The following is a 17,865-nucleotide window of genomic DNA, read 5'->3' as shown; positions in this document are numbered from 1 at the left end:
GTAGCATCAGGTGTACTGACTAATTAGACTGGTTTCTGAGCAGAATTGGTTTGAGTTCTACCACCTCTGGAAACCTTATCTAGAAATTTTATCTAATGTCTTCCATGAGTGCTTTAAAACTGAAGTATGCAGCAGCATACCTGAAGCATGGCAATTACCACTGTGTGAGGAAGTTCCCGGTCTGGGTTGAGTGCATGACCTCTGACAGCAGGAGACTCCTCTTGGCATTTCAGGAAACACATGTGCCCAGTAATGTGTGTGGCTGCTACCCATGTCTGTCACTGAAACAAGGAAGCAGCTCTTCCTTCAGTAGTGATCTGGGTTACGTTTTTTTCTCACTTTATCAAAACTGCAGGAAATACAACATCGTGTCTTTTTCGTATGACCTTGTAAGTCTTGTGTTATGCACCTAAAATCCACACAGTCATATAACTAAAAAATGGTTCGATAAATTTTTATCTATCTACGTATAAAATTTCATTTTGGGGACCAGCTGAGAACCGGCATGAAACATTTCAAGTGAAAGATTATTTCTTAAAGAAGGTTGTAGCAGACTGAAACTAGAAAGAATTTTCATTAATCTGTTACACTTAAGTGATTCTACTATAATGCACTGAAACATGGTAATGCAGGCAGTGTTTTTAATAAAATGTTAAATATAGAATTGAATCCTTTGGGGGCTAAGTACTTCAACCATTTTTGTAGTTTTTTTTATATTTATTCATTATTACGAGTGGAGTGGAAGATGTCATGGAAGAAAGAGGACCGTTTTTTTTTTTTTGTGTGAATTTCTTAGCATTCTGAGGCTCGTTTGTTGTATCTCATATCTTCTGAAGAGGTTAATTTGAGGGCGCGAATATTATTTAGTTTTGATTTCTGATACGGAATTTTTAAAAAAACTTGGTGACTAATAAAAACTGGAAATTCTTGACTAGAGGGGAGACTTGTAGAAAAAGAAACATGTAGGAGGTATAAAGCCATTCTTGGAAAATGCTAATAATGATTTACAGAGGATTTTTTGGCTTTTGTGTGTTCTTTTGGGGTGGTGTCTTTTTTTTTAAGTCATTGTTCTGTGTCTGAACCTATGCACTTACCTGTTTTTATTTCTTAAAAATCCATACTTCGTACCCTACTGCAGCTGTGGTATCTAAGTCATTGCTTTACACTTGAAAAAAAAAGGTGGACTAAAAAAAATTTTTTTTTTTTCTTTTCTGTTTGACAAATAAATTCTTTCTGGACAGACTTTTTCCCCCAACCACTTCTGCCCTTCACCAGTGTTTCCAGTGACAGAGTTACTGCTTGACCCAGTGTGTCAAATAGAAAATAAATGGAGTCCCTGTGCAAGGAAACTTAGTGGAGAAGACAGCCTGTACTGGGCTGTGCAAGCAGTAATCAAAGCTACTTCAGCAGCACTGTGTGTGAAAGAGGCACATGCTTGTGAAAACCTTCTTGGCTTGTGCTCTACTCAAATTATTTTACACTAAACTACTCTTAGGGCTCAAGCCAGGGCCCTAGAAGCGAAAGGCCTTGGAGCTCATTTGTAGTCAACTGAGGCAATAGTTTAACAGCTAAGGCTGCCCCTTGGGCTGGGGAGCTTGTGCTTTGAGAAAAATAGGCTTCCCCCAGGCTTGCACAGGCAGCAGGGTCTTCCTAAGACTGAAAATAAATAAAAATTGCATGCATGCCTTCTTTTGTGATTTCAACAGATGCATCTGTACTGCAGCTCAGACTGGCTATTGCTGCTGATTTTTTTTTTTTAATTTATTTAAAAACAAATTTAATGTGCTTGGAGGTATTTTTAAACTAGATAGCTTGAGTATCGATGATGGAATCACCTCTGTAAGTACAGGTTTTATCACAAGTAGCAAAAACCATGCAGGGCTCAGGGCTGACACTGGGCATGCAGCACAATGCTATTGAAGCTGTGCTGTTATTGTTAGATAACTCACTTGTGCCTCTAAACTGCAGTAGCCCTTTTGCTTTGCAGTGCTAGTGTGTCCTATGTCCCTGCAACTCTTCACAGGAGGTCTTGTCAGAACTCCTGTTAGTAGGGTTTGTGACTACACCTTGCACATGTTCAGCACAGACCCATCAGTATAAGCATAACTTTTAGATGTGAAGGAGAAAATGAGATGAGGTTGATAATTTTAAGAGTGAGCAGGGAAATAAAGCATGGGTTTTTTTCTTCACAAAGGGGTCTTGGTATCGTAATAATTGAGAACACACAACAAAGAAATTATTTATGTGGCAGCAGTGAAAGATAGAGGTTGGAATTCTTGCCTTTATTTCCTGGCTCAGGGAACTAAGTTGGGGCAGATAGTTACAGAGACCACAGCCAACTCTAACAAAATTCATATTTAGGTCATCTGTAAACATTCAGGGCTCTAGTCATAATCTGGCAACAGTATGCCTGTGCTATTTCTTTGGTTACCCTTAGAAATACTATAGTAAAACTGCACTTTTCATCCTATGCTGGATAAATTACTTTACATATTCGGTAATATATTCTCCTGTCGCATAACTCTTGTTGTTGTTAATTGGAATTGCTTATGCTCATTGAGGGAGGAATACTTTTCATCCTGTTTTGAATGAAAATCTGTAATCTTGAATTTGTTTCTAAACTTCAGTCATGAGAAGAACAGTGCAGGAAATTGCTGCTGTTCCACCAAATTAGCTTCTCAGATATCCTTTTAATTGGAGACCATAACTCAGATTCTTAGTATTTTAGGAAGCTGAACAATACAAATTGAAATACAGATATTTCTAGTAAGGGCTCAGTTCAAAGGCAGCTTTTATACACAGATGAGTCTGCTAACAAATAGCATGTCATATGGTAATGAGACCATGTTTTCTTCCGCAGTTTCACATTTCCTAACTGCACTGCTAGAAGTAAGTGGAGTGTTTATCTGCTCTCTTTTAAACTGACAAATCTCTGCTAGGGACGAGTGTGCCCACTATAGACAGAACATAGGTATACAAAAAAAAAAAAAAAACCCCCCAAAAAAAACCAGCCTAAACTTGCAATCAGAAACACACAGGTTCCAAATGCAATATATTACACTTGTTCAGATCATTAATTTCTGCCAAAGTATTCTGTTTTTAATGTAAAGACTTCAATTTATGTTTAAGAACAAGCAAACTATAGCACTTTGACAGCCGTTCACACTTAATTTCTTTGCATTAAACCAACAGCATTCTTTTCCACAAACATCCATTGTTAGGACAATGCTCTCAGACGGAATTTATGAGAAATGGAATTATGTTACCAAGGAGATAGCATTTACTATAATGAAGAGTAGATCCTAGAAAATGGCCCCTTTTACAGCAGCTCAGAACAGAGCCACAAAAGCAATTGATTGGTCTTGGCATTTAGTCTTATATCAGCTGTGTCATCCATAGCTTCAGGAGTGAGAACACTAATCTGAAGTGACATTTCTGTTCTGGCGGGCTTTTCTGCCCTGATGAAAGCAATTACTTCATTCCTAAATGATAATTTGCAGGAGTTTCAACCACTTTAATTGATAATTTTTTGTTCTGAGAAGTTCAATTGTGAAGTGATTAGCTGATTTGGTAAATAGAAATTTAAGGTGTGAAATGTACAAGTTGCTCCAAGGTAAAGCACTGTTTATTGGGTGCTGCCAAATTGCTTGATAAAAATGCAGTTTCTCTATTATCATAAGGCTGGCAGTTGCTTGGTACAATATAGGAAGAAAAAAAAGATCAAAACAGTAGTGTTCTGGTTGTAGAGTTTGGGCTTGAACTGGTATACCCAAGATCACTTAAGTGTTGCTCTGCCAAAGTGTACATTAGTTTTAAAACATTGTATAGGGATGGTGAGTTTGTAATCCTTAAAAACCTGCCAGATTCCTATTATCTTCTAACGACTCACTTTGGAAGTAAATCGTGTTACTTAAACATTGCAACAAAGGTACTTATTGCCGATAAAATGTTCAATTTAACGATTAGTTCAAGCATACACACACATTTTCCTTGAAACATGTTTACATATTGAAAATAAAATAGAAGAAACCTCTGCTCTCAAACAACAAAGCCTAAAAAACAACCTGATCTCTTAATGAGGTAGTAAAAAGCTTTAGTTAATACACATATTGTTTTTCAGCAGTTGCATGTTATTTTTACAATAATTGTTAAAGCACATTTGGCAATAGGTATTTTTGCTATCATCTACAAGAAAAAGAGGCTTTTTAATAGAAAGCAGTTCTGTGATATTTTCCTATATAGTGAAAAAATAATGGTCATTTCATGTGTTAAATGAGAAATATAAAGCAGAAATGAAGGTCAAACTGATTTAGCACATCAAACAGTCTTTGTCAGCCAAGCTTAATATATCCTGAGTTTGTGGAACAAATGAAATTTTGCTGCTATGTTACACTTTGCTTCCAAACAACCATTACAACTGGTTTTATATATTGTGTGAGCATCAGACCATCAAACAGTGCATCTTTACTGACGTGTTGCTGCAGTGATGATCTACAGCAGCAATCTGCCATTTATATAAGGGCAAAATGTGCATCTATATTTAGTTGTGAAATTGGCCTATTATACTCTTGATGTTTACAGAGGCTAACATAAATTAATGATGACAGCTATGAGCAGTGCATTAGTTAAGCAGCAGAGTTTTTACCTTGAACTTGAAGGTTCCAGCTTTAACTTCCAGCATATACTATACAGCTTTCTTCACACATTAAAGAGGCTTCTGAAAACATTAATTTATCTTGGACAGCATTAAATAACTTCAATTTGTGGACTATGCCATTAAAGATAATATTGGATAATGGTTTCATTTACATTTTTGGCAAACTTTTATACCATAAGAACGGCGATATTTACGGTGTGGCAAATATGAACACCCCAGAATAGCTTTTGCTGATTGAAAGGGTCTGATTTGACTGACTTTGAACTTAGTCAGATACCCCTTGTCTGATGAAAAAACAGGTCTGAGGAAGCAGCGTGGCTCGCTAGGTTACGCGCTGTGCTTTTACCTCGAAGTCTCCTCATGCAGCTCATGTCAGAGGAAGAGTAGATGCTGTAGTAACTATAGATTCTAGTTAACTGTGACCACAGATCTGACAAGTATGCAGGTGTTCAAAGGTTCGCAAGTTAAAATGCTGAAGTCTTTGATGAATTTTTGATGGATGAATTTTTAATACAGGTCGACCTTTTTCCTTTGAGGCTGCATGCTAGATTAATTGATAAATAGTGAGACTGAGCAATGTTCGGATCTCCTAAGCAAACAAGTAGAAAAATCCATAAAAATCTGCTGTCTGACTTCTCAGATGTACTTTAAAAAAAAAAAAAAAAAAAAAAAAAAAAAGGTTAAATTTAATGTTGCTTTTGATTTCCCCCCCTTTCCTGTTTTTTTAGAGCCTCTATCCTCACAAAAGTACTCTTCTCTTTCAAACAGCTTAACTGTTTTTTATTAGTCTTGAAGTTCTTGAATTCTCAGTTCAGAAACAATCTGTGTGAAAAGGCAGTCTATGAACCGGACACCAGAAAAAAAGAAAAGCAAAGAAAAGGCGGAAAACATCAAAGTTTTTTCAAAAGAAAAAATCACCCAGAGATAGGAAAATGCTATGTAGAAATTGAAGGTAAACATATTAACATAGTTTCATTATGAGTTTTTCAGAACTTACTGAGTTACTCTTAGGAAGTTGGGGAGTATTTATTTCTTTTAATTCGTATCTAGAGGAATATGAGCTCTCCTGCTTCATGGCTTTTGTATTCGTGTCTACTACACTGAAAAATATCCAGTTTCATGCATATTTGTGAGCTCTCTCTAGAGCATTAAGTTTAGAAAAACAAAAATAACAAAAAACCTTGACAACAGGAGGCTTTAGGCTTGTGCTGCCACCAGTGGTGATACTTGACTTACCAGTGGGGAATTTTTCAGTTGCCGTATGTGCAGTTGTGTAGTGCAGGTTACTCTGCTTGACTTTCCCACCCTGTGTGTCTGTCTGTCCCCCCTTTTTTTTTTTTTTCAGTCTTAAAATGCACACTGCTGTTCAGATGGATATTTTCTTATTTTCTTGGATTAAACACTGTTTCTGAGGTGTCACTATTAACGAATACTTCTGAAAGAAACTGTAGGCATAAGACGAGTCACATGGAAGCAAAATAAATAAATATTCCAAATAATTGTATCATTTCAATATTGATGCTGTTCCATTCTTTGAACTTCTAATTAGGTGTAATTGTCCTGTGAGATCAGGGAAATGAAAATGGCCTATGGGTGACCACCTATAGGTGGAATTGGACATTATCTTAATGAATTGTCCAGACTGCAAGAATCAGCTTTTCTATGTAATTATTGTTATAAATGGGCTTACCTGCCCTCATTGTTTGCATTGGTCAGCTTGAAGACCCAGAAAAGAGTTGCCTTAAGAATGTGGCTAAGTGAGGGAACAGATAATCAATTATTCCTGTAATAAATCAGGATGTATAAATATTTACATCAGTTAACTTGTCATACTTGTCCACTATATTGCATTGGTGTAAACACAGAAGTTATGTAAATAAATTATTAAAAGAAAACAAAACAAAACAAAAAAAAAAAACAATGTGGGAAGGGATCAAAAGTTGATCTAAATATAAAAATGTCCACAGTATGGCAATTCTGTGTTATGTCAGTAACACAGAACAAGGTAAGTAGATAGGATCTTTTTTGTGTATTTCACATGGAATTGCACAGATCCACATCTGTGGACTCACGAGCAGCATACATTTATTTCCTTCTGCAATACAATTACATTCAATAGGAAGCAAGCATTCATCAGTTCTTTATATTGGAAAACAAAGAATACAGAAGGACATATATAAATTAAAGTGTCATTCAGAGCACCAATGGGGATGGATCACTTAGCTTAATTTAATTTTTTTGGTTACAGATTCCTTGTGTGCTCTGATGTTTCACATCCTTCCCATGTATCTGATTTCTGTGCAATGAATATAACATCTCTCTGACTATGGTCTTTGGAGACTTGTATGATGTTTATAGTGGACCTTTTGATCCTGGAACCTAAAAGACTAGACTGATATAACACACATGAATATTGCTTTATTCTCTATAAAGCTTGTTATAAACATTATTAGATATTGTTAAGTGTTATTGTTGTACTGTATCTGGTTTTGCTGCTGCTAATCCATATTGTTGTTAGAGGCTTAAGAAATTTGCTAGTGGTCGATAACAGCTGAATTACCAAGTATGATACTGTTTAGTATTACAAGAAAAAGTGCTTTGTTCTGATATACTTATTGTGCTTGTAAAGTTTTTCCCCAAATCAGGGAGGATTTCAATACAATTATTAAAAAAATGCTGTGCATCCTTTGTAAGAGTTTGCCATATTTCTCTGCTTAATGAAAGAATGAGCAATGAGTTAATGAAAATGAGCAAAAACCCTGATGGTACACAGCTGAGAAGCAAGCCTCCTTGGCTGGAACCATTCTATCTGGACCTTAGCAGCCTGTCTGTCTCTCAAGCCTTGCTTTATAGCCACATCCCCAGTCCAATCTCTCTTTATGATGACAATTGTGAGGGTACCATAAAACCCCACTGAAGCTGTTATGTGGAGCTGAGCAAGGGGAGACTGACATCTCCGAGAAGCCCATTTAGGGTGTATCTGGTTTAAGGGAACAGTGTAGGTGAAATGCAAATGAGATGCCTTTCTAGAACTGGGCAAGTCTGCAATATAGATGCTTCCAAGCCATATGCTGAAATTGCAGACAGAAATATTTACTTGTAATCACAGCCATTCCCCTGTTTTCATTCAAAATGCAAACTCACAGAATTAAATTAATTCACTGATTTTTACTACCCAAACTGAGGCACAGAAGCAAGGTATTGATACGCTAAAAAATAATTTCTAATGTAGGTCAGTGCATCTGTTGATACACTGTAATATGTTTGATTGCCATTATATGCTGCAAAAATTAGGAGCTGTGATTGTCCCATCTTCAAAGTGACAGATGATGATCTGTAAGACGTGGAGGTTGTGGGTGTGGACACAGAAATGGATGCATGTATATGCTTATGGTTATAAAAGATACAAAATGATGTGAAATAAAATATGAAGCAGGTTATGCTTGGAATGACCACAAGCACAATGAAATCACAAGTGAATTATGAGTACCAATAAAACTTTTATGCAACACCATATTATCATGTCTTCTGCATCTGCTGTGTCTTCAATAGAAAATCTACTTTATAAATGTTGTGTATACCATTTAAAAATTATATGATAGCATTTATTGTACCCTTTCATCTATAAAAGTCAGACCTTCTTTATATATCTGTCCATCTGGAAAGGCCCTAAAAGGAAAATAATATATTTCAGAAATCCGGTATCTAATATAGCATTATTTTTCCTAGTCATTTAATGTGCTGTTTGTATGGTACTGCATCTCAGAATTATCAGGAGCTAGCAGCTGGAAACCTCTTATTTTTCTTTAGAGAACTCTGTATATGGAAATTCTTTGAGAAGTATGTTCTTGAGGGAATGCATGATGTTTCACCATTGTATGATGTTGCCATCCTTGATATTGTACAGTGATGCACTGTGATCCAGTTATCTGAGCTCTTTCCCTTTCTCCCTGGAAGCCAAAGAGAGAGCAATATTAATGTCCCTTGGTTAGATTTCCCATGTTACTTTCTTGGTACTGTGGATAACGTATGTAGATTTGCTTGTCTACTGGGGGGAACTTCCCTACCATATAAGAGCTCTTACACATGTAAGGCTTGCTTCATGCTTTCTAGCTTGTGAAATCCACTTAGTAAACATAGGTGTAGTTTCCCACACTTTTATTTTTCTCATTTTCAGGACATAATGAGAACCTGCTGGTGTTTTTGTCACATGATACTCCAGCAAGTTAATTCACGTTACCAAGAACCACCTCTAATCCCAGTGTTTTATGTCACGACCCAACATGAGTTTTGTTCTGGTGTCATCACTGCTCCTTTCTGTTGTGAGCTTCACACCCCTCTTTTCTAGCATCCTTTTGGGATTATCACTGCCAGCACTTTGCTCTGTTAAGAGAATCTGTTGATGATGCTGAGGTTGCCTATTGGAATAGCAGATGCCTGAGAGGATTAACAGTGATGCTTAGGTCATATCTCGCCATCTCTCTGTGAAAGACAACAAGAAATCCTTCTACAGATACATCAACAGCAAAAGAAGGGGCAAGGAAAACATTCATTCTGTACTGGACATGGGTGGGAATATAGTTATCAAAGATGAGGAAAAGGCTGAGGTATTTAACACCTTCTTTACCTCAGTTTTCAACAGAAAGACAGGTCATCATGGGGACAGATGGCTTCTGGAGCTTAAAGAAGGTGATAAGAATCTAAACAGCCCCCCTGTAATATTGAAGGACACAGTCAGTGACCTGTTGAGCTGCTTGGATCCCCACAAGTCTATGGGACCGGATGGGATCCACCCAAGGGTGATGAGAGAGCTGGCAGAAGAGCTCGCCAAGCCTCTCTCTATCATCTACCAACAGTCCTGGCTCACTGGGGACATCCCAGATGATTGGAAGTTGGCAAATGTCACATCAATCCACAAAAAGGGCCAGAAGGAGGACCCAGGAAACTACAGGCCTGTCAGCCTGACCTCAGTGCCTGGCAGGGTTATGGAGCAGATCATCCTCGGTGCAATCACACAGCACCTACAGGATGGGCAAGGGATCAGACCCAGCCAGCACGGGTTTAGAAAGGGAAGGTCCTGTCTGACCAACCTGATCTCCTTTTATGATCGGGTGACCCGCCTGGTGGATGAGGGGAAGGCGGTGGATGTGATCTACCTGGACTTCAGCAAAGCCTTTGACACCGTCCCCCATAGCATTCTCCTGAAAAAGCTGTCAGCCCACAGCTTGGACAGGAGAACCCTGTGCTGGGTTAAGAACTGGCTGGAAGGCCGGGCCCAGAGAGTGGTGGTGAATGGGGCTGCATCCAGTTGGCGGCTGGTCACCAGTGGTCACCTGGTGTCCCCCAGGGATCAGTGTTGGGCCCAGTACTGTTTAATATGTTTATCAATGATTTAGATGAGGGGATTGAGTCCATCATCAGCAAATTCGCAGACAACACCAAGCTGGGAGGAAGTGTGGACCAGCCGGAAGGCAGGAGGGCTCTGCAGAGGGACCTGGACAGACTGGAGAGCTGGGCTGATTCCAACGGGATGAGGTTCAACACGGCCAAGTGCTGGGTCCTGCACTTTGGCCACAACAACCCCACGCAGCCCTACAGGCTGGGCACAGAGTGGCTGAAGAGCAGCCAGGCAGAAAGGGACCTGGGAGTCTGGATTGACAAGAAGCTGAACATGAGCCAGCAGTGTGCCCAGGTAGCCAAGAAGGCCAATGGCATCCTGGCCTGTATCAGAAACAGCGTAGCCAGCAGGTCCAAGGAAGTGATTCTGCCCCTGTACTCAGCGCTGGTGAGGCCACATCTCGAGTACTGTGTCCAGTTCTGGGCCCCTCAGTTTAGGAAGGATATCGAGGTCCTGGAACAGGTCCAAAGGAGGGCAACCCAGCTGGTGAAGGGACTCGAGCACAGGCCCTATGAAGAGAGGCTGAGAGAGCTGGGCCTGTTCAGCCTGGAGAAGAGGAGGCTCAGGGGAGACCTCATCACTCTCTACAACTACCTGAAAGGAGGTTGTAGCGAGGTGGGAGTTGGTCTCTTTTCCCAGACGACTTTCAACAAGACAAGAGGACACAGTCTCAAGTTGTGCCAGGGAAGATTTAGGTTAGATATTAGAAAGAATTTCTTTACGGAGAGGGTGATCAGGCAATGGAATGGACTGCCTGGTGAGGTGGTAGATTCTCCGTCCCAGGAGACATTTAAAAAGAGACTGGATGTGGCACTCAGTGCCATGGTCTAGCAAGCGCACTGGTGGGTCAAGGGTTGGACTTGATGATCTCTGAGGTCCCTTCCAACCCGGCTAATTCTATGATTCTGTGATTCTATGATATCTAATGAATTTCTCCATTTGGCTGAGGAAATCATTACTCCTAAATTAGGGATATGTTGTACCAGCATAACTGTAGTATCTGATGCTCCCAATGTATTTGGCTGGTGTAAAGTAGAAATTAGGTCTTGTGTGTAAGTTTTGACAGATACTGCTACTAAACTTTACTTAATGCACTGTTGCCGAGAGTGCTGCAATTTACAAACTCTTTGCCTTGGTGAAGCTTCCACAAGTGACAATATACCAAATGGGTGGGAGGAAAAGCTTGTTATTGATAATATTGTTTCTCAGGAGTTGCTTTTGTATGTCTATTATATGATCTCCCCATATCTTGTACTTTGGAATTTTTTTACTGTAAAAGTTTGAATTCACATAGGTGACTTTCAAAGGATGCTGTTTACTTACACAGCTAGCCCAAAACTGACTTCCATTGCAAACTATTGGTGATTCAGTGATGCATTATGTAAGTTTACATTGCAATATATTATTCATTTCAGCAATCTCCTCATCCCTGTACATGACTTGTAAACTGTGGATTCAGATAAGGAATATTCTTTCACCATCCAGTTTCGAACTATTTTCAATTTCAGATGTTGCTGAGATCTGTGTTGTTTCTGATTTATGTTACTAGGGATCTCCAGAAAGACCCCTTCTTACAAAGGGTTATAATTGACTGGCAAGAAGATATGAACCTCTTAGTGCAACATTTGCAACATGTCTAGAATCTTAGCTCTTCTAGGTTCCTCAAACTTCATGCCAGGGACTTGAGATCTTCAGACTTGGCTTCTGGAGAAGGAGAAGGGTGATGACAAGTATTAAAGGCCATCTCTGATTTTCACTTGCAAGCAGTTGAGCAGAGACACCTGCTTCTCCCTTATGTTACTGTTGCAGGTATTGAACTTGTACAGGGTATCTTACTTCACTGGAATTAATTGGGCAGTTCACACCTCACAGAGCTGTAGCTTCCAGATTTCTGTGAATACACAGAATATTTCTACCAGCTGTATGTAATGCACCTTTTGAGAGATTTTACACATCTTTGGTAGATATTTAAAGTTTGAAATTGGACAGAGATCCATCTGAAACAAGCACTGTGAAATTTTATTTTCAGGGAATTTTGTCCTTTTAATACAATATGCAAATCTAGCTGCTAGTGGTCTATATAGAATTCATAAAGACAAGTATGTGATTTAGTGTCTGATTCAGTAGGATAGTATTTCTTTACCTGTAGCTAAGGACATAACACTTCCATATCTTTATCTCACCATCCCTATTTCTTAGCCAGGCTATTTTTTAGAAATATAATTGCTATTAGTATAGGATTGTGTAGGGAATGTAGTTTAGCATTCTCAGAGTATTGTGATGGAGGGATCTGTGTTTTAAGAACCATCTAATTTGGGCCCTTTCAAGTCTGAGACAGGTGAAAACGCATGAAAATGCAGCTGGTTAAGAATACTGAAGGAAGAGCACCTCTGTAGTTTATTTACAATTTAGAAAGGTAGGTAAATAGAGGTTTCAGAATAATGGTATTAATCTATGTGCCTGAATTTTACTGTGCTACTTCATATCTGCTTTTTTAGATCTGGCCACCTTGGGTTTTATTGTTGAGCAAATCCAGGGTTTCAGGAAGAGTTGTGGAAGCTTGAGAGAAGCACTTGCTGTTGCATTATACTGTGTCTGAATTCTAGCTCTGTTGTAAACCAGTGATTAGTTAATGGCATTGTGGCTGTAACTCCATCAAATTAATAAGTAAGCAAATGAAGTAAAGGAAAGAGTCTTTGTGAGAGCTAGGAACAGTTTCCACACACCTTACACAGTGACTGGCAGACACCAACCTGAGCATCAGCATCAACCTCTGTGCACCAAGAAGTTGAGCTATGGTCAAACTTATCCTGAGTTGAACAGTCTGTTCTGTCTCAAAAAAACACTATAAACAAACAACTTTAACCTCTTATTAAAAACAAGGGACAATATCTGTTTCCTATCTTATCTACACATTGACTACTAATCTTCTGGACAGTTTACTGTGTACTTTGCCCCAAACTCTGCAACCAAAAAAAATGAATCACTTTGCCTTTGCAAAGCTGTATTATTATTTATCAAAACCAACTGATGAAACTTTTAATTTTCAAGAACAGATCAGAAGATCTAGGTGTTGCATGGGGGTGGTAGCAGGTGATACATGGACACAACAGGACTAGACAGATGTCTGGCATTTCCCCCTGCTCACTGAGGAGCAGAAGGTCTGTTCTGACCAAAAAGTTGTCAGTCTGTGTATGTGGTAAAGAATCACAGTCAGAAATGTAAAGGACATAACTGCATGAACTGCTTGCTCACCCCTCTTTAAAGATTGCTGTTCCCAAAGCAAGGTTGGGTGAACATCTCATAAAAAGCAGCTCCATGAAATCTGGGAAGGTTTATGTTATTAGACCAGACTTAAACTTCTGTGGTTCAGAAGCTACCATGCAAGCTGTTGGTCATCTTGTCTGCCCTGCAGCCCCTGTCAGAGGTGGCACATCTTTAGTCATCTGCTTTTAACCTCCTTTTCTCTAGGGTCAGAATTTGGCACAATTTTAGATGTAATTGGGTTACTGTGGGTCAAGAGAAGCAGTGACACCTATGCAGATAAACACCATGTGTACACAGCATTCACTGGGATCTTTTCTTGACTGGCAGCAGAAAAGGAGAAGGTAGGCTAAGAAGAAAGCGGCTGAAGTGAGTTAAGAGTAGTTATGGAATATGTTGACTACCACTGAAACTCAATTTTTATCATTTCAAGGACTGGAGTATTCTTAAATATATCCTGAAGTCTGTATAGCCATACACAACAGCATTTTGAAAACGTAATTTGTCTAAAAGACTAGCAGTGAAAAAGCAAATTGGTTAAATCTGACAGAACACTAATATTGATGAATGTCCTACTTTGTCTATTTTCTTTCAGTTTACAAGCTTTGAGGAAGGAAAAGTCCCGAGATGCTGCTCGCTCTCGCCGGGGAAAGGAAAATTTTGAATTCTATGAGTTGGCAAAGTTGTTGCCACTGCCTGCAGCCATTACCAGCCAGCTTGACAAGGCATCCATCATCCGACTTACAATTAGCTATCTGAAAATGAGGGACTTTGCTAATCAAGGTGATCCTCCGTGGAACTTGAGAATGGAAGGACCTCCACCTAATACGTCAGTAAAAGGTATGGAGTAAATATGTTGTATAGTATGGAACATGGCAGCCTATAGTAACCTCTAAATTGAAATGTTTACCATCATCCTTTCTTCTTTCCCTGCATATCAAATCCTTTAAAGGGATACAAATGTGGAAATCTGAGGTCTGCATGAGAAAGACAACATGTGAAGGTGAAATAAACCTCTTATTTTATATATTTTTAATTTTAACAACAAATCTGTGATTTAACTTTTATAGCTGTAAGCTGGTATAGACTAAATTGTGTAAAGTTATTTAGAAATTACTGTGTTGCTTTGTTTTAGTATCTTGCATAAGGATTCATTTGAGAGGAGCATAACATAATTCCTTGATTTGAGGACTCAATCTCTTACTTCTTTGGCTCAACCTTAAAGGCAGCATCATGTATTTCTGAAGTTTGAGGGCATCACATCCAAATTTTTAAAGCTTCAGTTCAAGGGCTAGGATGTAGTGAAATGAGGCAACCAGGTGGCACTAATTGCCAGGTAGTGGGCATGAGCTTGTGTTAAGCCCACCTGTGCCTGATTAGGGCGGGCCCCCACTGCCCATGAGCAGGATTAGGGGGCCAATAAAGCTCACACCTGAGGAAGCCAGAGGGGAGGCCACTTTTGGAGCAGTAGCACCGATTCAGGCTGCTCAGCCCTGAGAGCATTAGACTCAGAGCACTATTCTTGAGTTTCTCCTGGAACACCTGGTTGGACCTTGGAGCGCCGTGCCCTAAAACAGGTTCGTCTTGCTACACTAGGATTTTTTTTTATCATCATGTAATGCATGTAGACATTAGGTTGACTTTTGAGCCAAAATCTGATGGTTTAGACATGAGTTTCCATGAAAGTCATGTAATGGAGGAATCAGATGGTAATTTGAGAGGCTGTGTCCTTATTGGTCCTAAATAGTGTTTCCAATGACTTGTGTAAATACAATTGTAAAATTTTTTATTTCTTATTCATGCTACTTATGTATCTTGCTGTCTTATAAGTATTTTAAATTAGGGAGCAAGTTGAATTAACAGAATTCAAACTCACCAAAATCTGGGGATTGTGGTTGTCTTGGTTTTGACAGCACAGAAAACTACAGTGTTTTATTTTAGGTACTGATCTCAGGTTTATGCATATGTTTTATGAAGGTGGCGAGAGGAGGAGGATGGTGCTTGTGTAGCATTACTGGTATTGATGATCCAAAGGGCTTTTACGTGCTCTTCTGTTTAAAAGAAGTAATATTAGTTTAGGAAAGTTATAATTTTCAGTGGACAGAGATGAACATAGAGACACCAATGGACTTTTGGGCTGATGATTTTAGTAGCTGGACATATTTGTGTCATTTCTTGTATTTCATTTATATTATCTGCCACATTATACGTAATGTGCATGGAGAAAAAAAAAATTGCACCATCCAGATCACGAGTATAGCAAAGTTTATCAGGCCCCGAATATAATATCAAAATGTTCCCTGTTTTTTCAGGATGAGAGTTTATTCTCAGGCAATTAAACAGTGTTTCAAGGTGGATGCAAAGTGGACTCAGCTGTATGATCTATGATCCTTCTGTTAAATAATTCTTCCCCAAATTCCTGTAGCTAAAAGACATACAGTGCTTTTACAAGCTTTCCTGTATTATGAAAAAGCTCTGCAGATCTCTATTTGTTTTCAGAGTATCTGGGAACTATTTTTCATTATTCTCTTGTGGAATATATACGTGAGCAGTGAAGCTTCCATTTTGTGCAAAGATGCTAATGAGGAGAACAATTTTAAGGGAGAAGAAAACCTTATTCTTAGGCAGCAGCTTAAGTAGTCTGGCCTAGATCAGTGCATTTCTTCCTATGAAGAAGCTAGGTAAAAGTTTAATAACTTTTCAGCTTGCCTTATATAATAATCCTGTTCCTCCCCCCATCTCTTGATGTGCTTCATATTTCTTTTGATGTAAGGGTTGTGGGGAAGCTGGAAATGTTTTTTTTTTTTCCTCTCCCCTCTGAGTACTTAGCTTATAATAAGTAGAATTCTATTATTTATATGTCAGTACATAAAAATAAAGGTTGGTGAAACAGTGCTTCATTATATAACAGTTCCTCAGAAGTATGTTTAACTGCATAGAAAGTTATATTTTGTTATTTTACTGATTCTCCTTACATAGAAACCTGTAAACATATTTTGATGAAACATTCATGAAATTACAACAAAAGAAATAAATTTTCAGTTATTAGGGTAGCTTTTTGATGCCCTTGAAGAACTTTATATGGATAAACAAGCTTCCATAAATAACTTGCAGCTTCATGTGGGGTGTGGTTAACAATCCTACAATAAAACATTAGACATTATATTTTGTGTGTGCCCAAGCCATTTTGTGAATAGGCTTAAGGGTATTTTGAAAATTATATGACAGGAATTTACATCATGTGCGAAACTGCTTTTTCTTTTTTTTTTTTTCTTCCCCCAAATGTGTTGGTCTGCTCATGTTAGTAATTATATTTCAACGCTTAGTTTTACATGCATCCATCAGTATTGTATAGCAATTTAATAATTTCAATTTAGTATCTAAAGGGTGGGTGCAAAGAAGATGGAGTTGGACTCTTCTCAGTAGTTCCCAGTGACAGAACAAGGGACAACGTGCCTAAGCTGGAACGTAGGAAGTTCCATTTAAACATGAGAAACTTTTTTACTATGAGGGTTACAAGGTGCTGGAACAGTCTGCCCAGGGAGGTTGTGGAATCCCCTTCTCTAGAGATAATTAAAACCCACCTGGATGCAGCCCTGTGTAATGTGCCCTAGGTGATCCTGCTTTAGTGGGAGAGTTGGACTGGATGATCTCCAGAGGCCCCCTCCAACTTGTGACAATCCTGTGATTCTGTGGATGTCCTTCACTCTGCCCTGTATTTATCACAGCATTTCTTAAAAGTCTCTACAGGCTGCTGAGTTTGTTTTCTTGTGCTTATTGTGTAGTGATCACTACAAGTTGTGCTTGTAAATGAACACTCGGGTAACTCCATATAATATTTTCAGAGCCAATTATGTGATGGAAATATCTTGAGCAATTGGAAAGTAGCAGGTAGTTTTCTCCATTATTTTAGAAATATCTGTATTGTTATAATACAGATCAAATCTACAATGAACATTATGCATTATTCAAGAAATGACCGGGCATTCTCAGCAGCGTTTCAACTAAATAACTGATGATTGTAACCTTTAAAGAAATCTCATTGTGGTGACTATTGGTAAATCATTTCTCCATTGAAAGTAATCTTTATTTAGAGGCTATCTAGAAACCATTACATCTTTTATTAATCCTAAAAGCAATAGCCAATGATTTGACATTTGCTAAAAATGGATAAATTTTCCATCTCCTAATACAGCAGACTTCAGTCAATTTATTTGGATACATTGTCTAAGGTTTTCCGTACATAGGAAGTATTAGTCCTTGGAAACACACACACACATACATGCAACTTGCAGCAGATGAGTTTAAAAATTTAATTTCTAAAAGACCAGGGCATAATTCCCATACGACAGAAAACAAACAAAAATTATTTAGAACCATTAGAAATAAAATTGTTATACTTTGCATGCTACATCAAATACATTATGAATCACGTTACTATTTTTTCCCTGATTTCATCCCTTTAAAAGTCTTTGACTCCCAGTATTTAAGGGTTATGTGAAGAGAACAGTGAATTAGCTGCTACTGAATTTTTTGCACTCAGAGA

General features: G+C 38.5%; 1 protein-coding gene across 2 annotated transcripts in view; it reads left to right on the top strand.

Annotated features, from left to right (window-relative positions):
- NPAS3 (neuronal PAS domain protein 3) overlaps positions 1–17,865 on the top strand; it is a 588,621-nt gene that overhangs the window by 160,032 nt on the left and 410,724 nt on the right. For both annotated transcript variants that reach the window (XM_071746155.1, XM_071746154.1), the window contains one exon: positions 13,915–14,159. In XM_071746155.1, the coding sequence (XP_071602256.1) occupies positions 13,915–14,159 (245 nt within the window). The remainder of the gene's footprint in view (positions 1–13,914; positions 14,160–17,865) is intronic.

Source organism: Heliangelus exortis, chromosome 5 (genome assembly GCF_036169615.1).
Source record: "Heliangelus exortis chromosome 5, bHelExo1.hap1, whole genome shotgun sequence".
Taxonomy (NCBI): domain Eukaryota; kingdom Metazoa; phylum Chordata; class Aves; order Apodiformes; family Trochilidae; genus Heliangelus; species Heliangelus exortis.
The sequence above is the reverse complement of the archived record's forward strand: the minus strand, read 5'-3'. Positions and strand labels throughout refer to the sequence as shown.